The sequence below is a fragment of the Entelurus aequoreus genome, linkage group LG15 (genome assembly GCF_033978785.1).
Source record: "Entelurus aequoreus isolate RoL-2023_Sb linkage group LG15, RoL_Eaeq_v1.1, whole genome shotgun sequence".
In the NCBI taxonomy this organism is placed as follows: domain Eukaryota; kingdom Metazoa; phylum Chordata; class Actinopteri; order Syngnathiformes; family Syngnathidae; genus Entelurus; species Entelurus aequoreus.
Genome location: NC_084745.1, coordinates 52,737,281 through 52,758,630, shown reverse-complemented (window position 1 = coordinate 52,758,630; position 21,350 = coordinate 52,737,281). Strand labels below are relative to the sequence as shown.

Below are 21,350 nucleotides of genomic sequence, written 5' to 3'. Positions count from 1 at the left end.
CTACCTTGTAAAACAAAACTGTTACTCCTATCAGGCCTGCACCGGTAAGGTTTGCCCTGAACTCTGACTGACAGGTTCCTAAAACCCTCCTACTTAAGGACTTCCTGGCATGGCAAATAAAATGATCAAAAAAGAAAAAACAGCACCATCTAGTGGAGCAAAGTTTGACCCAGTTTGGGATGAAGGATGAACTCACAAGTCAAGATATTTCATGCAAATTGTTTTATTTATGAATAACCTGTAATACTGTACAATAGCACACACGTGTCTCTATGTATTGATCTGTTGTGCCTTTTTATAGTTAGTTCCCTTTTTCACAATCTAAAAATACCATATTCTGCTTTAAATATGTAGAATATTCTTTTATTTTTTTCTCCTGGTAAAATAAAATATACATTATATGAAATATAACAGTTTATTGGATAGACTATATATATATATATATATATATATACTGTAGTACCAAATGCAAGTATATGCAAATACTTTGTGACTCGTTACGCATTCCATGCACCGAAAAAGAAAAAGAAAAGATGCCGCACATTTAAAAAAAAGAAGAAAAAAAAAGAAGAAGCTGTACATATGTCGTATGAAAATAGAAAATATCAAAATCAAACGTGCACCGAGAGTCGACGTGTTACAAAGAACTCGCAGTACAAAAGAGAAGACGGAGGTACCAGGTACCAGGTACTTTCACATCAATCTTACAACTTTTTTCCATTTTGGTATCAAACCTTCAGCTGATGATGCCCACTGCATAGCGTACAAAGTGAAGTCTGGTATATACTCCCGAATCTAGTTTATTGCTATCACAAAAGTCCACGTAAGCAAACACCGAGAAAAAGAACGCACGGGCCCACTTTGCATATTTATACTTTCATTTCGTTATTGTGGCCTTTTTTTTCCCCTCCCCATTTTTTTTTATTGAGATTCATTTGATTCCTGGTAATCAAAGAAGTCCCCAGGTCACCCTTGCTGAAAGATGATCGACAGTGAACTTGTGTTGGTACTTGGACAAGTACTCCAACAATGTTCCGTACATTATACAAACCCCAAAACCAGTGAAGTTGTCACGTTGATTAAATGGTAAATAAAAAGAGAATACAATGATTTGGGAATCCTTTTCAACTTATATTCAATTGAATAGACTGCAAAGACAAGATACTTCATGTTCCAAAATAGAAACTTCATTTTTCGGCAAATAATCATTAGCTTAGAATTTAATGGCAACACATTGCAAAAAAGTTGTGCTATTTTAGGCTTCATAATGCGCCACACATTTTCAATGGGAGACAGGTCTGGACTACAGGCAGGCCAGTCTAGTACCCTGCACTCTTTTACTATGAAGCCACGCTGTTGTAACACGTGGCTTGGCATTGTCTTGCTGAAATAAGCAGGGGCGTCCATGATAACGTTGCTTGGATGGCAACATGTGTTGCTCCAAAACCTCTATGGTGCCTTCACAGATGTGTAAGTTACCCATGCCTTGGCCACTAATACACCCCCATACCATCACACATGCTGGTTTTTGAACTTTGACCCTAGAACAATCCGGATGGTTCTTTTCCTCGTCCACAGTTTCCAAAAACAATTTCAAATGTGTATTCATCAGACCACAGAACACTTTTCCACTTTGCGTCAGTCCATCTCAGATGAGCCCGGGCCCAGCGAAGCCGGCGGGCGTTTCTGGGTGTTGTTGATAAACGGCTTTCGCTTTGCATATATAATAGAATTTCAACTCGCACTGACAGATGTAGCGACCAACTGTAGTTTACTGACAGTGGTTTTCTGAAGTGTTCCTGAGCCCATGTGGTTATATCCTTTACACACCGATGTCGATTTTTTTTGACGCAGTACCGCCTGAGGGATCCAAATTCCATAATATCATGGCGTACGTGCAGTGATTTCTCCACATTCTCTGAACCCAGACCGTAGATGGTGACATCCCTTAATTCCTTGCAATAGCTGGTTGAGAAATATTCTTCCTAAACAATTTGCTCAGGCATTTGTCGACAAAGCGGCGACCCTCGCCCCCCGTCCCTTGGTTGTGAACGACTGAGCATTTCACGGAAGCTGCTTTTTTATACCCAATCATGGCACCCACCCGTTCCCAATTAGCCCGTTCACCCGTGGGATGTTCCGAATAAGTCTTTGACGAGCACTCCTCAACTTTCCCCGTCTTTTTTGCCACTTGTGCCAGCTTTTTTGAAACATGTCGCAGGCATCAAATTCAAGTGAGCTAATATTTGCAAAAAATAACAACGTTTTCCAGTTGGAACGTTAAATATCTTGTCTTTGCAGTCTATTCAATTGAATATAAGTTGGAAAGGATTCTGTTTTTATTTACCATTTAGACAACTTCAGTGGTTTTAGGGGCTGTAAATAATATAGTTTGACATTTAAAGGAGTGATCCACTTTCACATAATCATCAGTTTTTCCATGTTTTCTCTGGTATTTGTCTTTAGCGTGGCCCTCCGTTTACAACTCATTCTTCCCATTATTGCGACCATTTTGTTATTCCTGCCGTGTTCACTCGAAAACAAAACTCAAAAGATGTGCCTGTTTCCCCCCCCCCCACTTACGGGTGAATAAACGTGAATGAGGCGTGGACACACAAGGCACGCCATACCTCCAAATAGCTACACGGTCGTTTCCTGCAGAAAAAAGCACTCCTAACCACGGCAAAGTTCAATATAGACCTCTCTTAAACGCAGAAAAATACGGGTTCGTACTCATGATGCTCTGGTGACGGCGGTGGTGTAAGCTAGCACCGATGTCGCCGAGGTGAAGACAAAAAAAAGAGGTGTGCCATAACGATATTGCTGTTCAAAGACCACAGTGTTTCTCGTTGCAACCCAGACTCTCTGGGTACATTCGCTATCACGCGGGTATAAGAGCAAAGAACAAGGGGGTTCTATTATTAGTGCCACACCCAAATACCACAATTAAAAAAAATGTAGCATTTTTCCGATGCTATAAGAAAATATACATTTCTTCAACTGATATTCCTTTTTTTATATATTCTAGATAAAACTTTATACTTGGTTCTTATTTACATTTGGTGAGGGTTTCGGGAACTGATTGTAATGCAATACCGTCAAAGCTGTCACATTAGTGTTGTTTGAAGAGCAGAAGCACTTTGACATTCAGAAATCAACACCCGGTTCGGGGGAGGGCGGGAGGAGACGTTACAGAAGCGACAGAGAGGTGGAGCGACGAGATCGAGGAGGGGGGAGCTGACACCACCGATATATTTGGCTGTGGAAGAAAAAAAACCCGCTCCCGCAGCTCCACGACGGTCGGATTAGAGATATATGTAACGATACTGGAAGGGTCGCGGCCGAAAGGAGCCGCGGATGAGATGAAAGCCTTTCTTGGTGGGAAAAAGGGTCGTTAACTTGAGAGACGGGTTTCCACAGTGGTGAGAAAAAAGAAGAAAAAAAAAGGCAGAGTCAGCGGTTATACTCGCTCCACTCGACTGGGGTCGTAGGAGTCTGATGGGAAACCAGAGGAAACAATTGGAAGTGAGTCAGGACCGTGGCGATGTGTCGTTTAGTGTCACAGCTGCACCAGCTACCACGGGAAAAGGTGCACCTCGGACCGAGGAAGACCGGAATAAATGATCCGCAATCTTTTCATCAGAATGATCAAGCAAGCTGAAATGTTTTTAATGTTGATTGGATGTTTTATTTATACTATCCACAAAATGTGTGACCATTTTTGTTGAATTCTTGTACTGGTTGATTTTTATTTTTCTTTCCCTGCACCGTGACTAGGGAAGGTCGTTTGGATTGGTTCATATAAGTTCTTCAATCAACCCCCCTGTTATTTTCGTTGGCCACCAGATGGCGACACAATAGCAGTAATCAAACAACTGGATACTTGTGTACAATATGGATACAGCACTCCTGGTCATCCATCCCATTCATCCATTTTCTTCCGCTTGTCCGAGGTCGGGTCGCGTGGGCAGCAGCCTAAGCAGAGAAGCCCAGACTTCCTTCTCCCCAGCCACTTCGTCCAGCTCCTCCCGGTGGATCCCGAGGCGTTCCCAGGCCAGCCGGGAGACGTAGTCTTTCCAACGTGTCCTGGGTCTTCCTCTTGGCCTCCTGCCGGTCGGACGTGCCCTAAACACCTCCCTAGGGAGGCGTTCAGGTGGTATCCTGACCAGATGCCCGAACCACCTCATCTGGCTCCTCTCCATGTGGAGGAGCAGCGGCGTTACTCTGAGCTCCTCCCAGATGACAGAGCTTCTCACCCTATCTCTAAGGGAGAGACTCGCCACCCGGCCGTGATCTTGTCCTTTCGGTCATAACCCAAAGCTCATGACCTCAGGTGAGGATGGGAACGTAGATCGACCGGTAAATTGAGAGCCTTGCCTACTGGCTCAGCTCCTTCTTCACCACAACGGATCGATACAGCATCCGCATTACTGAAGACGCCGCACCGATCCGCCTGTCAATCTCACGATCCACTCTTCCCCCACTCGTGAGCAAGACTCCTAGGTACATGAACTCCTCCACTTGAGGCAAGATCTCCTCCCCAACCTGGAGATGGCACTCCATCCTTACCCGGGCGAGAACCATGGACTCGGACTTGGAGGTGCTGATTCTCATCCCAGTCGCTTCACACTCGGCTGCGAACCGATCCAGTGAGAGCTGAAGATCCTGGCCAGATGAAGCCCTCAGGACCACATCATCTGCAAAAAGCAGAGACCTAATCCTGCAGCCACCAAACCGGATACCCTCAACGCCCAGACTGCGCCTAGAAATTATGTCCAGAAAAGTTATGAACAGAATCGGTGACAAAGGGCAGCCTTGGCGGAGTCGAACTGGTCAAATTAAGTTAAAGTTAAAGCACCAATGATTGTCACACGCACACTAGGTGTGGCAAAATTATTCTCTGCATTTGACCCATCACCCTTGATCACCCCCTGGGAGGTGAGGGGAGCAGTGGGCAGCAGCGGTTGTTAAATAAACTTGTGCCGTCTCGCCCCTGGTCTATAGGCTACTACCTCTGGATTCTGACTGCCTCCCTCGATCCTCGACCCCCCGCTCGGACACGGATTACGCTGCCACTCTCCTACCCTCGACTGCTTGCCTGCTCACGGACTGCCTTCCTGCTTTGTCCCTCCTCTCGCTCTCCACAACACTTGGTAATACATACTACAGCTAACCACACACATAGCCTCACACACACACTCTTGGGTTTTGTCACACACTTCATTCTATAGTTATTTGTTAGTATTTGTTTATTATTCTATATATAATAAATCATAGAGCTTTACTTCCCCCTGGTGTCTGTGCCGTCAACTCCCTCCTGTCTAACACAACATTTTGAACATCAATAATACATTACTTTATTAGGGTTAGTTTTCCATTTTTACCATTGTTCTCTGTTTCAATAATTGTACTTGATTAATTATTTTCAAACATTCTACGCTACAAAATAATACAAATACTGTATGTATGATTACTGCTTATATCGTACCAGATAAATTTCGGTATGGGTCAATACTCAAGGGTTCAACATCGGTATCGTAACGGAAGTGAAAAAGTTGTATCAGGACACCCCTCTCATTATTTTTATTTTTATTATTAGAGCTGTCAAAGGTCATGTGATGACTGGCCGAAAATGTTCAAGTTGATGTTGAAGTACAAGCGTTAAGAAATCCACTGTAGCTATGAGCCGAGCCATCACCGGAGCACGTCGATTCTGACCTATCACCAAAGCGGCCACGAGCCTAGCAGAGCTGAAGACGGCCGAAGGGGTGCGTTTTGTGGTTTTAACGCACCCCTTTGGTTTCTTTAATACAAAGCTCGCTCAAGAATTAGGCATTAGTCAAAACAGAGAGTCACACTTAGGAACTAACTTGCATGTTTTTTACTTAATTTAATATTTGTATTTAATCTGTTCATTACAGTGTTGCATAAGTTCAAATGTGTTTGGTGTTCAATTAGTGTAGGTTCTGACTTACACAAAAATTGTCGTCGTTAACTCATTTTAAACCGGAGACTTCCTGTATTGGATTGTTGAGGTGCACCATCGTTGTAGCTGGTGAGACTATAGAAGCATTCATAAAGGCCTGCGTCATATTATTCACAACCTCTGACCCACCTGAGACCGTGTGCAGCTCCTCCTCTTCCTCCATATTCGAGGAAGTAAAGGTCCCAGAGCTGAAGCTGAGTGGTAGACTTATTTCTCTCTTGGGAACACTTCGGGGCTTAGGAAGAAGCGGAGGCTTTTGGAGCTTCGTACGGCGCTTCGCTTTGGGCACCTTTTCTACTTTGATGTTGTTGGTCTTCTCACACCGACTAACTTCTGCTGCATTCTGTTCATGTTTGTCTGCGTTGGCGACAACTTCAAGCTGTACTTTTTCGTCTCCCTTCACTTCAACATCTTCCCTACCTTCATGTATTGTTTTCAGTGCAAAAACATCATTAGTCTGTTCTGCCTCCTTTGGTTTTCCATCGACTTTGCATATATCTTCATCAGACTGACAACATTCTTGGAGTGCTACCATCTTAATGTGTGTTTCACATGAATTTTCCTGTTCAACTGCATAATCCACGTCCTTCTTTCCTCCTTTCTGCTCCTTCAGACCTTCATCTTCTAATTCCTCCACCACCTTAGAATCATCTCGAACTAAGTTCTCCCGCCCAGACTCCTCATTCTCACACTCTCTAATGGAGTCGGCCCCTTTCAGGCTGAGGCGTCTTATTCGAGACACAGAGTCTAGCTCTTTGAGACGGGCCATTCTGTCTATGGTTGACCTGCCCAGAGATGCAGCAGATGCAGAAGCCGAAGAGCTTAGCTTATCTTGCAGAGATTCAATTAATTTGCTGGCTCCACCACATCCCTTCTTTTCTCCTCTGCCCATTTTGTGTGCTAGTTTCTCATCAGGGCTGACGGGTAGGGACAGAGGCAGATTACTTGGTGGGAATTCAGGCAGATCCAGTACCGCCCCCGGCTGAGCGATATTATCTTCATTGTGTTCGCCATCATCGTGATTGTAGCTGTGCTTTTGTCGGCCATCTTCATTGGAGTATTCCCTTATTAATAGCTTAGCCTCTTCTATATCCGCTCCCAGTAAAATGACGGATTCCTGTTCGACCTGCTCAGGCTCTTCAATCACATTATCTTTGTCTTCATCTGAATAACGCGGTTTCTCAGCTACAAAAGGTTCGATATCGTCACTGTACTCCTCTATGCTGTCAGACGCACCCAAGGCCCCCACTGGAATGGTAATACCCAGGATTCTGGCTGCTCTCTGCTCAATTGATTCATTTTCCGGGATTCCCTTTGCACATTTAACGTCATACAAGCCACTGAGGTCCTCGGTAGGTAATGCATTAGCTTGCTCATGAATCAGTAAGGTCTCAAGATGCTTATCTGCCATTGTTGACTCATTTGATTTTACAGGCTCAGAGATTCGATATTTCTCATCACCATCATCTTCACCGAGTTTCAAACTCAGCTGTTCCTTGCATTGTCGCATTTTGTCTAATGAAGTGTTTGTCTCCGTGTCCGCTTCAGCTTTAAGCTCTTGACTAGAATTGTGCTCTAGGCAGCGAGTATTTTCAACAAGCGCTGTGCCGCTCTCACTTAAAAGCTGCACTGACAAGTCCTTGTGGTCAAGTGTCGCTGGGACCAGGAGTGAGCGTTGCATTGTCTCCCCATGACCACTAGGGGCTTCTGTGTAGACGGTTAGTCCAACATCCCTGAGCAATGACTCCTGAGGGACTGGAATATCCTGCCGATAGGGTTGGTTTGAATCCCTGTGTTGAGGCAGCAAGGACCGAGGTGGCCTCTCGTCTGGATTGGACATCAGGCATACCTTATATGTTGATGGTGTGTTGGACTGTGGTCTGGAAAAAGTATTTTGTGTGCCCATGGATTCCAGATCATCGGCAGAAGGAAAAGATCTCGATCTGACTTTGATAGCAGTTTTCTCTGAGAGTACGGGTGGAAGACTAATTCCTTCTCTGCCTGGTTTGAGGCAAGCATTGAATCGTGTATGTGGTTTGTATCGGTTAAATCTTTTATTCGTGCCATCTAGATCATCAATTGACCGACCCACATGCGGTCTTTTGCTGATTGTGTCTTCCATCTCCTTATTGATGCTCTCTAGCTCACCAATAGCATCAAATGGTCGTCGATTTACTGGTTTTAGTAGAAACTGACCAAAGGCCACTTGTTCTGAACACTCTGGAGGAGTTGAGTTGCTCCTCTTTGGAGAGGATGGATTCTGGTCTCTTTGATCCGGTTTCTTAAATGGGGAGGTTAGATGTTGTTCCGTAGGTTTCAGTGATTGCTGTGGTGTTGGGCTGTTGCTGAGACGAGAGAAGGCGCTGTTGCTGGAGGGATGGAGGTCTTTCTGGCCAGCCATGGGGTATCCATAAGCGGAACCGTTGTCTGTCCCCACACCACTGTCGGTGGTTCTGTCCAAAACAGAGTGGATAGGTTCTTGGACCCCAGGTGGGCTTTGGGGTTCTGGACTTTTCACAACAGTCAAAGGTGAGCCAGTCTGGGTTTCTTGGTTACGGTATTGGTTTCCTGGCCAGGACCCAGCATAACACCTCTCCCTGTCATCACTGGCTTGGAGTGCCCAGGCATCTATAATTTCCTTCCTTAGAGGAGCCCTCTTGGAATTCCTCAGGGAGGAAGTGCTGCTGGTGTGAAAGTGTGAGTATTGGAGTTTGATGGGCATCTCGTTGACCGACTTACTTCGCAAACTGTGAGTCTCTTTGAGACCAACTGCAAATGTTCCTGTATTGGTCATCGTTAAACTTCGTTTTGTGTCATTGTTATTCTGATCTGCAGATGAATCTTTATTAAGGTTAGTTGGTGTGTGAAGGGGAACAGACACAAGGCAGAAGATGGTCTCACTCACTCTTCTCTTTGTACTGCGGTTATTCTCCAACCCTGATTCTGGGACAATTTTCTTCACTTGTGTGATGGTTTCTGCAAAAACCTGATCTAAACTGGACCCCTGGCGAGATGATGCTCTTCTTATTGGGGCTTGAAAGGCTGAAGATGGCAATGGAGGAGGATGTTGGTTTTTGGAATATGTGTTGCAGTTTTGGTCAGTTGCTGAGAAGTTATCGACAGTTTCTTTGTGCAAATTGCTGTGCCACCTTTTATTGTCATTGTCAAAGTCACATGAAGATGTCTGATTAACATCACCAGCCAGTTTGGCAGTGATAAAAGGCCCCATAGACGGAGGCAAAAAGGCACTGTTGCCGGAAGCTGGTTCCGACACGGTGGTGCTGGGAAGCTCATTGCGGATGTGACGAATCTTGTCAGCGTCTGTCAGGGAGTTCCCGCCCAGGGCTGAGGAAATGTGCCGGATGCGGGGGTCATTAAAAGAAATATATTGTACGCCTCCGCCTGGGACCTGCATACTACACAAAGGATGGAGTTGCTTCTGGCCTGCCATACACCTTTCTCTGGGTGGCTCAGACCAAGAACCTGCAGGATGCCGAGTGATCCAGTGAGATCCATCTGGAGCCACATGTATATGTTGGTACACATCACCTCTGTACCTAAAAGTAAAAGAACCCAGTTTTAGAATGACTTGCACAATAATTCATTCATTGTCTACAACTTAGCCTTTTGCGGGTTACCAAGAACTGGAATATATCACAGCTGATTTTGTGAAAGAAGTGGAAAACACACAAGACTGGTCGACCGCCAGTCGTAGAGCACAAATAGACTGAAGAATAAAGACCAACTTAATCCAAGGGTTAAAAAGGTTACGCAGGGATGTAACGACTACCGGTTTTTAGGCCTGGGCAATTCAAATCACTTAATTGAGCAAACAATTTAAATTAAAGACGTGATTTTTTAAAATGCTATCTGTGTTGGCCCTGCGATGAGGTGGCAACTTGTCCAGGGTGTACCCCGCCTACCGCCCGAATGATAGGCTCCGACACCCCCCCCCGGACAAGCCGTAGAAAATGGATCGATGGATGGCATTCTAACTAAACCCAATAAAAAAACATCCAAAAAGTGGCAAGTATTAGTGATATTGTTATTATAAGCGCTAACGCAGACAAACTATATATAGCGGCGCCGTGATCACTAGCGTGTGTGCCTATGTTGACATAGGCACACACTTCCTTTGCTCTTGCCGCTCAACTGGATAGTAGAAGGATGAGGATGTATTCCGACACGTTGGCACACTTAGACAGCCAATTTAGACCCGTTATGGAGAGAACGACACGAAAAGACGTTTGGTTCCACCCCCCTTTCCTTGGTGAGGATTATGAGTCATTTTTCATCTAAAACATAACATCTAAAATATAACAAGATCCTATCAGTCGGCATCCTAATGACAGCAGACATTGTACAGTAAGTGATGTTTTATTATGTTTCATGACATCTGCAGTGAGTAATAGTCAGTGTAGTTAAAAAAAAAGCAAACGCAGTATGCTTAAAATGGTCAAAGTAGTGTCACGGCCAGGGCACATTCCAATGTATAAGCCTGCACAACCTGTCATGCCGGGCCCGAATATAGTCTTCTGTACCGTAAGCCGATAACCAGCTTTATGCTCTCTTTTGCTCTCTCTCCGTCATTCTTCCCCGTGCTTGATTTGTCTCCTGTCTTCTCCCTTGCCCGCAGTGTTTTCCTTCCGTTGCCTTAGTTTCGAGCTGTGCGTCTCGCTCCCTTGGACTCCCCCCCTGGATCTCGACTGCCTTTCCGGATCTGGACCCACCCGCATGGACACGGACTCGGACGCTTCTCTCTCGCCCCGATCACCTGCCTGCCCCATGGACTGCCTCGTTCCTTCGCTCCCATCAACACTTGGTAACACACTTCAGCTAATCTAAACACATAGTCTCACACATACGCCCTTGGATTTTGTCACACACCATTCTATAGTTTATTAGTTTTGTTTTGTATTATTATATATATATATATATATATATATATATATATATATATATATATATATATATATATATATATATATATATATATATATATATATATATATATATATATATATATATATATATATATATATATATATATATATATATATATATATTGACTATATCTATAATACATTATTGTTCATACAACCCCCTGGTGTCTGTTGCCGTCACCTCCCCCCTCAGTAACCATAACAAGTAGGTAAATATTAAATGTTATTATAAATGTTACTACATTACATATATACTTATACTGTATATAAAACCTTAATGGAGTTGTTTGGATGTTTTTTCAAGGACTTTATAGGCAGAATAGAGCGGCTCACATAGACTACGTTTACACTGCTGGCCAAAGTGGCCCAAATCTGATTTTTTTTTCTGTTTTTACACTGCAAGTAAAATGTGATTTTTATCAGACTTCAGTGTAAACGCGCATGTGGACCCAGTGTGGCCTCGACGTCACTTGCACGCGCACTTCAATAAAGTGAAAACAAAGGAAGTTGACCGGAAGGAAGTCGTTACGACTACAAAATAAAATAGAAGTCGCAACACCTTAAAAACTAGTGTTTTTTTTACGTGAAAGTAAAGTAAAGTAATATAAATTGTGAATGGATGTATATAGTGTAATATATTTGGGAGGGTTGTAATCTTTTAATGGCTGAATCTGATACGAAAAGATCCGATTTGAAGCACTTTGGAGCGTTTAGACTGGCAAAAAAAAATCCCGATGTGTGCCACTTGAGGGCAAACAAATCAGATTTGGTGTGCAGTGTAAACGGGACAATAGGCTCCATTGTTAGCAGACTTTTGATCACATTTATTTAATATTTGGAATGCATAAAATTATTTTCATGATTATTTACATTCCACAGTATTCTGGACATCTTTTGCAATTTGTTTAATGAACAATGAAGGCTGCAAAGAAGACAGTTGCAGGTGGGATCAGTGTATTAGCAGCGGACTACAGCAACACAACCACACCTTGACTTCCTACGTCTCCGGGCCGCCAAACGCATCGGGTGAAGTCCTTCGTCCTTCTGCCGATCGCTGGAACGCAGGTGAGCACGGGTGTTGATGAGCAGATGAGGGCTGGCTGGCGTAGGTGGAGAGCTAATGTTTTTAGCATAGCTCCGTGCGGTCCGGTTGCTAAGTTAGCTTCAATGGCGTCGTTAGCACAGCATTGTTAACCTTTGCCAGCCTGGAAAGCATTAACCGTGTATTTACATGTCCACGGTTTAATAGTATTGTTGATTTTCTATCTATCCTTCCAGTCAGGGGTTTATTTCTTTTGTTTCTATATGCAGTTAAAGCACGATGCTATCACGTTAGCTCGTAGCTAAAGCATTTCGCCGATGTATTGTCGTGGAGATAAAAGGCACTGAATGTCCATTTCGCGTTCTCGACTCTCATTTTCAAGAGGATATAGTATCCCAGGTGGTTTAAAATACAAATCCGTGATCCACAATAGAAAAAGGAGAGTGTGGAATCCAATGAGCCAGCTTGTACCTAAGTTACGGTCAGAGCGAAAAAAGATACGTCCATCGCTGCCTCTCAAGTCATTCACTCTCACGTTCCTCATCTACGAATCTTTCATCCTCGCTCAAATTAATGGGGTAATCGTCACTTTCTCGGTCCGAGTCTCTCTCGCTCCATTGTAAACAACGGGGAATTGTGAGGAATACTAGCTCCTGCGACGTCACGCTACTTCCGCTACAGGCAAGGCTTTTTTTTATCAGCGAGCAAAAGTTGCGAACTTTATCGTCAATGTTCTCTACTAAATCCTTTCAGCAAAAATATGGCAATATCGCGAAATGATCAAGTATGACACATAAAATGGATCTGCTATGTGCTAGAGAACATCGACGATAAAGTTCGCAACTTTTGGTCGCTTATAAAAAAAGCCTTGCCTGTACCGGAAGTAGCGTGACATCACAGGTTGAAAGCCCCCTCACATTTCCCCATTGTTTACACCAGCAGCGAGAGCGATTCGGACCGAGAAAGCGACGATTACCCCATTAATTTGAGCGAGGATGAAAGATTTGTGGATGAGGAACGTGAGAGTGAAGGACTAGAGTGCAGTGCAGGACGTATCTTTTATTGCTCTGACCGTAACTTAGGTACAAGCTGGCTCATTGGATTCCACACTTTCTCCTTTTTCTATTGTGCATCACGGATTTGTATTTTAAACCACCTGGGATACTATATCCTCTTGAAAATGAGAGTCGAGAAGGCGAAATGGACATTCACAGTGACTTTTATCTCCACGACAATACATCGACGAAGCACTTTAGCTACGGAGCTAACGTGATAGCATCGGGCTTAAATGCAGATAGAAACAAAAGAAATAAGCCCCTGACTGGAAGGATAGACAGAAGATCAACAATACTACTATCAGGAGACACCCCCCCCCCCCCTCCACACCCCTGATTGTAACTAATGTAAATAATTCAATGTGATTATCTTGTGTGATGACTGTATTATGATGATAGTATATATGATAGTATATATCTGTATCATGAATCAATTTAAGTGGACCCCGACTTAAACAAGTTGAAAAACTTATTCGGGTGTTACCATTTAGTGGTCAATTGTACGGAATATGTACTTCACTGTGCAACCTACTAATAAAAGTCTCAATCAATCAATCAAAACCAAACACTGGACCTGTAACTACACGGTTAATGCTGTGCCGCCTGTCGAAGCCTAGCAATGCTGTTGCTAACGACGCCATTGAAGCTAACTTAGCTACGGGACCTCGTCAGAGCTATGATAAAACATCAACACCCGTGCTCCCCTGCGTTCCAGCGATCGACCGCGCGGCGGAGGACTTCACCCGATCATCGATGCGGTCGGCGGCTAGCGTCGGATAGCGCGTCTGCTATCCAAGTCAAAGTCCTCCTGGTTGTGTTGCTGCAGCCAGCCGCTAATACACCAATCCCACCTACAGCTTTCTTCTTTGCAGTCTCCATTGTTCATTAAACAAATTGCAAAAGATTCACCAACACAGATGTCCAGAATACTGTGGGATTTTGCGATGAAAACAGAGCTTTTTTGTATTGGGATACAATGTGTCCGAATACTTCCGTTTCAACCATTGACGTCACGCGCAAACGTCATCATACCGAGACGTTTTAAACCGGAAGTTCCCCGGGAAATTTAAAATGTCACTTTATAAATTAACCCGGCCGTATTGGCATGTGTTGCAATGTTAAGATTTCATCATTGATATATAAACTATCAGACTGCGTGGTTGCTAGTAGTGGCTTTCAGTAGGCCTTTAAAAATATTTCTGTGTGTGTACTTTTTGAGCACATTTAACAACACCATGTTAATTGTGTTCACAATAACCGTGATATGGCATTTTCATATGGTTGTATCCCTAAGGTTATAAAGCTCATGCAATTTAATCTATGACCAAATAACCCTAAATTAGGAACATTTCAAATAACGATTGTCATGCCATTACTCTTAAAATAATACAATTTACCTGTAGTCAACTGCAATCTCACCAAATCCCCGGTGCCCCCCTATAATCACAGGGGCTCTCTTGTACGATGGAGGGGGGTTGTATCCTGGAGGTCCAGACTCCTGTGCAAAATAGTCCAGTGGCGCCTCGCCTGTCCGCAGGATGGGAAGAGGAGTCCTGTCCCTTGTCTGGGAAATAACCGAGTCTCTCCCAGACAATACCTCGCAACTTCCCCTGATCTGCTGGTGCATCTCGTAGGAGGGAGGTCTCGGGGGCCGGGTGAAGCGGGGCTTTGGCGTTAACGACAACTGGTTGGCACTTGCTGGCCTGTCGTTCTCGGGCCAGCGGGGTGCCCTGTAAAGGTCATGGTGTGACAGGGGGTGACCGTTGACACGTCTGTACAGTTCCTGACCGCATGAGGCCACGTCCACGTATTGCAGGCTCCCAGGCCGCAACATCCTGGGCATGGACTGGGATTTAGCTTTGGTCCTGGGGTGAACTACCATTCCCTCTGGTGTCCTGGCATGGAGCCGTTGCTGCTCCAGTGCCCAACGTTCACCCTCATTTTGCGACATCTGGCGACTGAAGCTGACGGTTGGACGCCACTCATCTGTCCCCAGGCTCTGGCACTTCCTCTCAGCTGCCAGTCTCCATTGATTGAGCGCCGCTTCCCTCTCTTTGGCACGAGCCTGTACCTGGGCTGCCCAGCGCTGCCTCTCCTGCACGACCCTCTGGCGCTCCTCAGCGGACAACTCTTGACCTCTGGCTTGTTGAGGCCCCTGCGGCCTTTTGTAGTCCCCGTGTCCACTTGCGTGGGGATCTCTGAGGTCAGCGTAGTCCAGCAGCACGGTAAAGTCCTGGCCTCTCCTCCTCCAGAAGGACACGTCCTTGGACTGCATCTGTTGACCTCTGGAGCCATCGCAGAGCCTAATTGGAAAGACACGGTTAAAAATGTCGAGTTTGTACAAACGTTCTTTACAAAAGCAATTCACGTTTAAAAAAAATCATGTGGCCATGGATTGTCAAAAGTAGGGTTGTCAAAAGTATTGATACTTTGATAACGAATCGATAACAACATGCAAAAAATGTATTTATACGAGCTTTTTTAGTATTGTCAGTACCGAATATATTCGGTGAGCTGCAACGATTCTCGGCGCTAAAGAAGAATGAGCCAGCGTTTCCTATATACAGAATTGATAACAACATGCAAAAAATACATTTATACCAGCTTTTTAGTATTGTCAGAACTGAATATTTATTCGGTGAGCTGCAACAATTCTCGGCGCTAAAGAAGAATGAGCCAGCATTTCCTATATACAGAATCGATAACAACATGCAAAAAATACAATTACACCAGCTTTTTTAGTATTGTCAGTACCGAATATTTATTCGGTGAGCTGCAACAATTCTCGGCGCTAAAGAAGAATGAGCTAGCGTTTCCTATATACAGAATGGATAACAACATGCAAAAAATACATTTATACAAGCTTTTTTAGTATTGTCAGTACCGAATATTTCTTTGGTGAGTAGTGTCAGACAATTCTCGGTGCTAAAGCAGAATGAGCCAGCGTTTCCTGTATACAGAATCGATAACAACATGCAAAAAATACATTTATAACAGCTTTTTTAGTAGTCTCGGACAATTTTTGGCGCTAAAGAAGAATGAGCCAGCGTTTCCTATATACAGAATCGATAACAACATGCAAAAAATACATTTATACTAGCTTATTTAGTAATGTCAGACAATTTCCGGCGCTAAAGAAGAATGAGCCAGCGTTTCCTGTATACAGAATTGATAAAAACATGCAAAAAATACATTTATACCTGTTAGGAAACGGTGAGGTGGATCCCAAGGATGCAGAGACGCATTTGTGTTTACAATTGTTCTTCCTTTTATTTGGCGGAAGCACAAGGTAGCAAACAAAGGCGATGGTGGAAAACACAAAACACACCATGTAAAAAACTACTAAGAGGAAAATAAACACACAAAACTAAAAGCGCTAGACAAGGCTAGGAAAAATATACTTCATGAAAGAAGTAAATACACTAGGTCCAAAATAAAACGCTAGACAAGGCTAGGAATAATACGGGCCAACCTGAGATGAAAAGTCTGCGATGAACTAGTGAGTTCTCGTGGCACGACCAACAGGTTGCAAGCAATGGCAAAGTTCCGGCGCTCACCGGTTGTCAGCAGCCTAGTTAAATAAGCTGTTACTAATTACTGTCAGGTGTGTGCTGCTGCCTTGCGTCAGCTGCACTCCATACTGTGAACGAGAGAGAGAGTGAACATGGAGTGCAGACAACAGAAATGAGCAAGGACATTTACAGATTACCACAGTACCCCCCCCTCAACGGACGCCTCCTGGCGGCCTACCTGGCTTGTCTGGGAATCGAACGTAAAATTCCTTGATCAAGTCCTTGTCAATTATAAGCGATCTAGAAATCCATGACCGTTCCTCCGGGCCGTACCCCTCCCAGTCCACCAGGTATTGGAAACCCCTGCCCCTTCTTCTCACATCCAAGATGGTGTTTACTGTATATGCTGGGTGACCCTCAACCAGCCTGGGTGGAGGAGGCGGTACCTCAGGAGGACTGAGCGGGCTGGATGAGACAGGCTTGATGCGGGACACGTGAAAAACAGGATGGCACTTGAGAGATCTAGGGAGATGGAGCTTGACTGCAACACGATTGATGATCTTGGCAATGGGGAATGGTCCAATGAACCTGGGAGCCAGTTTCCTAGATTCGGTGGCCAATGGTAGGTCCCGAGACGATAACCAGACCTTCTGTCCCAACCGGTAGTGTGGGGCTGGTGTGCGATGGCGGTTGGCTAAGAGTTGATTCCTGGCCGATGTTCTTCTTAACGCCGCCCTGGTGTTGCGCCAAGCCTGGTGAGCCCGATGCAGGTGTGCAGTAACTGATGGAACGTCGGCACTGGGTTGGGTAGAAGGAAAAACTGGTGGTTGGAACCCATAGGCGACGTGAAATGGAGACAGGCCGGTGGCGGAGCTAATGAGGGAATTGTGAGCGTATTCGATCCATGGGAGATTCTCAGACCAGGTCGAAGGTTGCTGATGACAAGTGCACCGGATGGCTGCCTCCAAGTCTTGGTTGGTCCGCTCGGTCTGTCCATTGCTCTGAGGGTGGTAGCCGGAGGACAGGCTAGGGGAGGCCCCCAGAGATTTGCAGAATGCCCTCCAGACGGCCGAGGAAAACTGTGGTCCTCTGTCGGATACCACATCAGTGGGGATGCCGTGCAGCCGGAAAGCGTGGAGCACTAATAATTGGGCAGTTTCAAGAGCTGACGGCAGCTTGGAGAGGGCCACGAAGTGGGCCATCTTCGAGAACCGGTCCACAATGGTCAAGACAGTGTCATTACCCTCGGAGGGGGGCAGTCCTGTGACAAAGTCCACAGCTATGTGTGACCACGGGCGGGAGGGGATGGGTAATGGGTGTAACAGTCCTGCTGGAGCCTGGTGGGATGCCTTGTTCCGGGCGCAGATCCGACATGCTGCCACAAACGTCTTCGTATCTGCCAGAATGGATGGCCACCAAAAACGCTGGGAGAGGACAAAACTGGTGCGACGAATACCTGGGTGGCAAGCGATCTTCGACCCATGTGCCCAATCCAGAACGCTGGAACGGAGCCGAGGAACCACAAACAACCGACCTGGTGGGCAGCCCCGAGGAGATGTGTCCGACTTCAGGGCCTCCAAGACTTGCCGCTCGATGTCCCACTGGAGTCCCCCAATGACGTGGGTATGGGGAACAATTGGTTCATGTGAAGAGTTCTCAAAGGACGAAGAGTAGACACGGGACAGGGCATCGGGCTTCCCATTCTGAGAACCAGGTCGGAACGTGATGATAAAGTTAAAACGGGTCAGAAATAGTTGCCACCTGGCCTGGCGGGGGTTCAGTCTCTGTGCGGTCCTTAAGTAGGACAGGTTCTTGTGGTCTGTGTAGATGATGAATGGTTGCTCCGCCCCTTCCAGCCAATGTCTCCACTCCTGAAGGGCCAAAATGACCGCCAGAAGCTCCCTGTTGCCAATGTCATAATTTCTCTCAGCAGGGGATAGGCGACGAGAGAAGAAAGCACAGGGGTGCAACTTCTGGTCGGTGGTGGATTGCTGGGAGAGTACGGCCCCTACACCTGAATCAGAAGCGTCCACCTCAACAAAAAATTGGAGAGAACGGTCAGGGTAACACAGAACAGGAGCCGAAGTAAACAATCTTTTCAGCCTCAAGAACGCGGAATTGGCTTCGGGTGTCCATTCAAACGGAACCTTAGTAGAGGTTAGCCTCGTAAGTGGCTCAGCGACGCGACTAAAATTACGAATAAATCGCCTATAAAAATTAGAGAAGCCCAAGAATCTCTGAAGGTGCTTCTTGGAAACCGGAGTGGGCCAATCTACTACTGCTTTTACCTTAGCAGGATCCGGTCTGAGTCTACCCTCCTCAATGATAAAACCTAAGAATGGAATGGAGGATGAGTGAAACTCGCATTTTTCTGCCTTGACGAACAGTTTGTTCTCGAGCAATCGTTGAAGGACTAACCGAACCTGCTGCACATGTTCGTCAAATGTTGATGAATAAATTAATATATCGTCCAAGTAAACAAAGAGAAAACGACCTGTCATGTCCCGAAAAATGTCATTAATGAAGGCCTGAAAAACGCCAGGTGCATTAGTAAGTCCAAAAGGCATGACAAGATACTCAAAATGTCCGAGAGGAGTGTTGAATGCGGTCTTCCATTCATCCCCCTCTCGGATGCGAACTAGATGGTAAGCGTTACGTAGATCGAGTTTAGTAAAAAACCTAGCTGATTGTAATGGAGTAAAAGCAGAATCAAGGAGTGGTAGAGGATACTTATTCTTGATAGTAATCTGATTAAGAGTGCGGTAGTCTATACAAGGCCGTAGGGACTTGTCCTTCTTTTCGACAAAAAAAAATCCAGCGGCTACAGGTGCGGTCGAAGGGCGAATGAGGCCGGCAGCTATAGATGTGTTTATGTATTCTTCTAGTGCTTTGAGTTCGGTGTTAGACACCTTGTACAAACGGGTCGATGGTAACGCCGCCCCGGCTAGCAAATCAATGCCACAATCGTAGGGTCGGTGGGGGGGAAGTGAGAGTGCTCTATCCTTGCTAAACACCGCCCTTAAGTCATGGTAGTGCTTGGGCACGTTTGTCAAGTCTATGTTCTCTATAACAGCGGTAGGTGGCGGTGTATGAGATCCTGCTGCGGAACGAAGACAATGTGTGTGGCAGGTTACACTCCAATTAATAATGGCCGAACGAGGCCAGTCTATGTGCGGGTTATGCTTATGTAACCAGGTTAACCCTAGAATGACGGGCGCGGACCGTGATGGCACAACAAGAAAAATTATTTTCTCACAATGATTACCAGACAAGCGCAGGTTGAGTGGGAGTGTCTGGTGGGTTATGCTGGCTAATAGGCGCCCATCAAGAGAATACACCCTCTTGGGCACATACAGTTTGACAACAGGAATCTTATGGAGTCTCATGAACTCAAAATCCAAAAAGTTATCATCTGCTCCTGAGTCAATGAGAGCGCAAATGTCTATTTGTTGGTTAGACCAAGAAAGAGTACCTTTTAGCTGCATTCTGCCTGCGGCCAACGAAGGAGAACGGCGACCTCTGGTGGACGTGTCCTCTGGCGAGTGAGGGCGCACTCGTGGCCGTGCGGCGGGGCGCGGCAGTTCTTTGCAGCGGGAGATGAGATGATCAGCGGCCCCACAGTATAGGCAGAGTTGGAGGCGAACGCGACGTTCCCTCTCGGCGGTGGTGAGTCGGCGGCCTCCCAGTTGCATCGGCTCATCCATCTGCCATGAAGGGGAGGTGTCTTCGAGTTGCTCCGTCTTGCAGATGGCAGGTCTAGCTGGCGCTGATTGGCTGCTAGGTGGGGCTTGTCTCCCTCGTCGATCCCTCCTCTCCTCCAATAGGCGGAAGTCGATTTGCACCGCCAGCTCGATGAGATCATCCAGATTCGTCGGGAGTGACAGCGGGATCATCATGTGACGAATCTCGTCCGCGAGACCCAGGAAGAAAGCGTCCAACAGCGCTGAGGGACCCCAGTCACAATCGGCCGCCATGGTGCGGAACTCGATCGCGTAATCCGCGACCCGTCGTGAACCCTGTTGCAGCCGGAAAAGGGATCTCGCTGCCTCTCTACCTGGGAGTCGTCGTTGGAAGATTTGCTTCAAGGATTTGGAAAAGTTCGCGTATGTGGAGCTGGAGGTGGTCTGGCGGTTCCATTCGGCAGTCGCCCAGGTGCCAGCACGGCCAGACAGGTGAGAGATGACAAACGCTACCTTAGCCCGCTCAGAGGTGAATGCGGAAGCGTTTAGCTCGAAATGAAGTTCACACTGCGTCAGGAATTGTCTTACGTCTTCCCTTTCCCCGGAAAAACGTTCGGGTCGGGATAGCCGTATGTTGCCGGTACTTGCGGGTTGTGTAGGTTGGGTGGATGCCTGGTCAGGCACAGTGGTCGAGGTGGGTATGACGGTGGCTAGCAGCGTGTTGACTCGCTCCAACATGGCGTCTTGACGCTCCGACATCCCCTGTAGACCTCGGCTCAGGTGGTCGAGCTGGTCCCCCTGCTGGTTGATCCTTTGAGCATGGCCTTGAAATGCTCTTTTCCAGGAGTCTGTCTCTGCGGGTTCCATGGTATGGCCGGAACTTTCTGTTAGGAAACGGTGAGGTGGATCCCAAGGATGCAGAGACGAATTTGTGTTTACAATTGTTCTTCCTTTTATTTGGCGGAAGCACAAGGTAGCAAACAAAGGCGATGGTGGAAAACACAAAACACACCATGTAAAAAACTACTAAGAGGAAAATAAACACACAAAACTAAAAGCGCTAGACAAGGCTAGGAAAAATATACTTCATGAAAGAAGTAAATACACTAGGTCCAAAATAAAACGCTAGACA

At 45.9% G+C, this 21,350-nt stretch overlaps 1 protein-coding gene across 4 annotated transcripts in view; it reads right to left on the bottom strand.

Moving 5' to 3' along the window:
• Positions 1 to 243: 243 nt before the first annotated feature.
• The window catches only part of LOC133630259 (junctional cadherin 5-associated protein-like), a 128,676-nt gene continuing 107,569 nt past the window's right edge, over positions 244 to 21,350 (bottom strand). For all 4 annotated transcript variants that reach the window (XM_062021737.1, XM_062021735.1, XM_062021736.1 and 1 more), the window contains exons 3-5: positions 14,424 to 15,329; positions 6,116 to 9,543; positions 244 to 3,495 (exon numbers count right to left, since the gene is read on the bottom strand). In XM_062021737.1, coding sequence (XP_061877721.1) covers positions 3,461 to 3,495; positions 6,116 to 9,543; positions 14,424 to 15,329 — 4,369 coding nt within the window. In that variant the 3' untranslated portion in view covers positions 244 to 3,460. The remainder of the gene's footprint in view (positions 3,496 to 6,115; positions 9,544 to 14,423; positions 15,330 to 21,350) is intronic.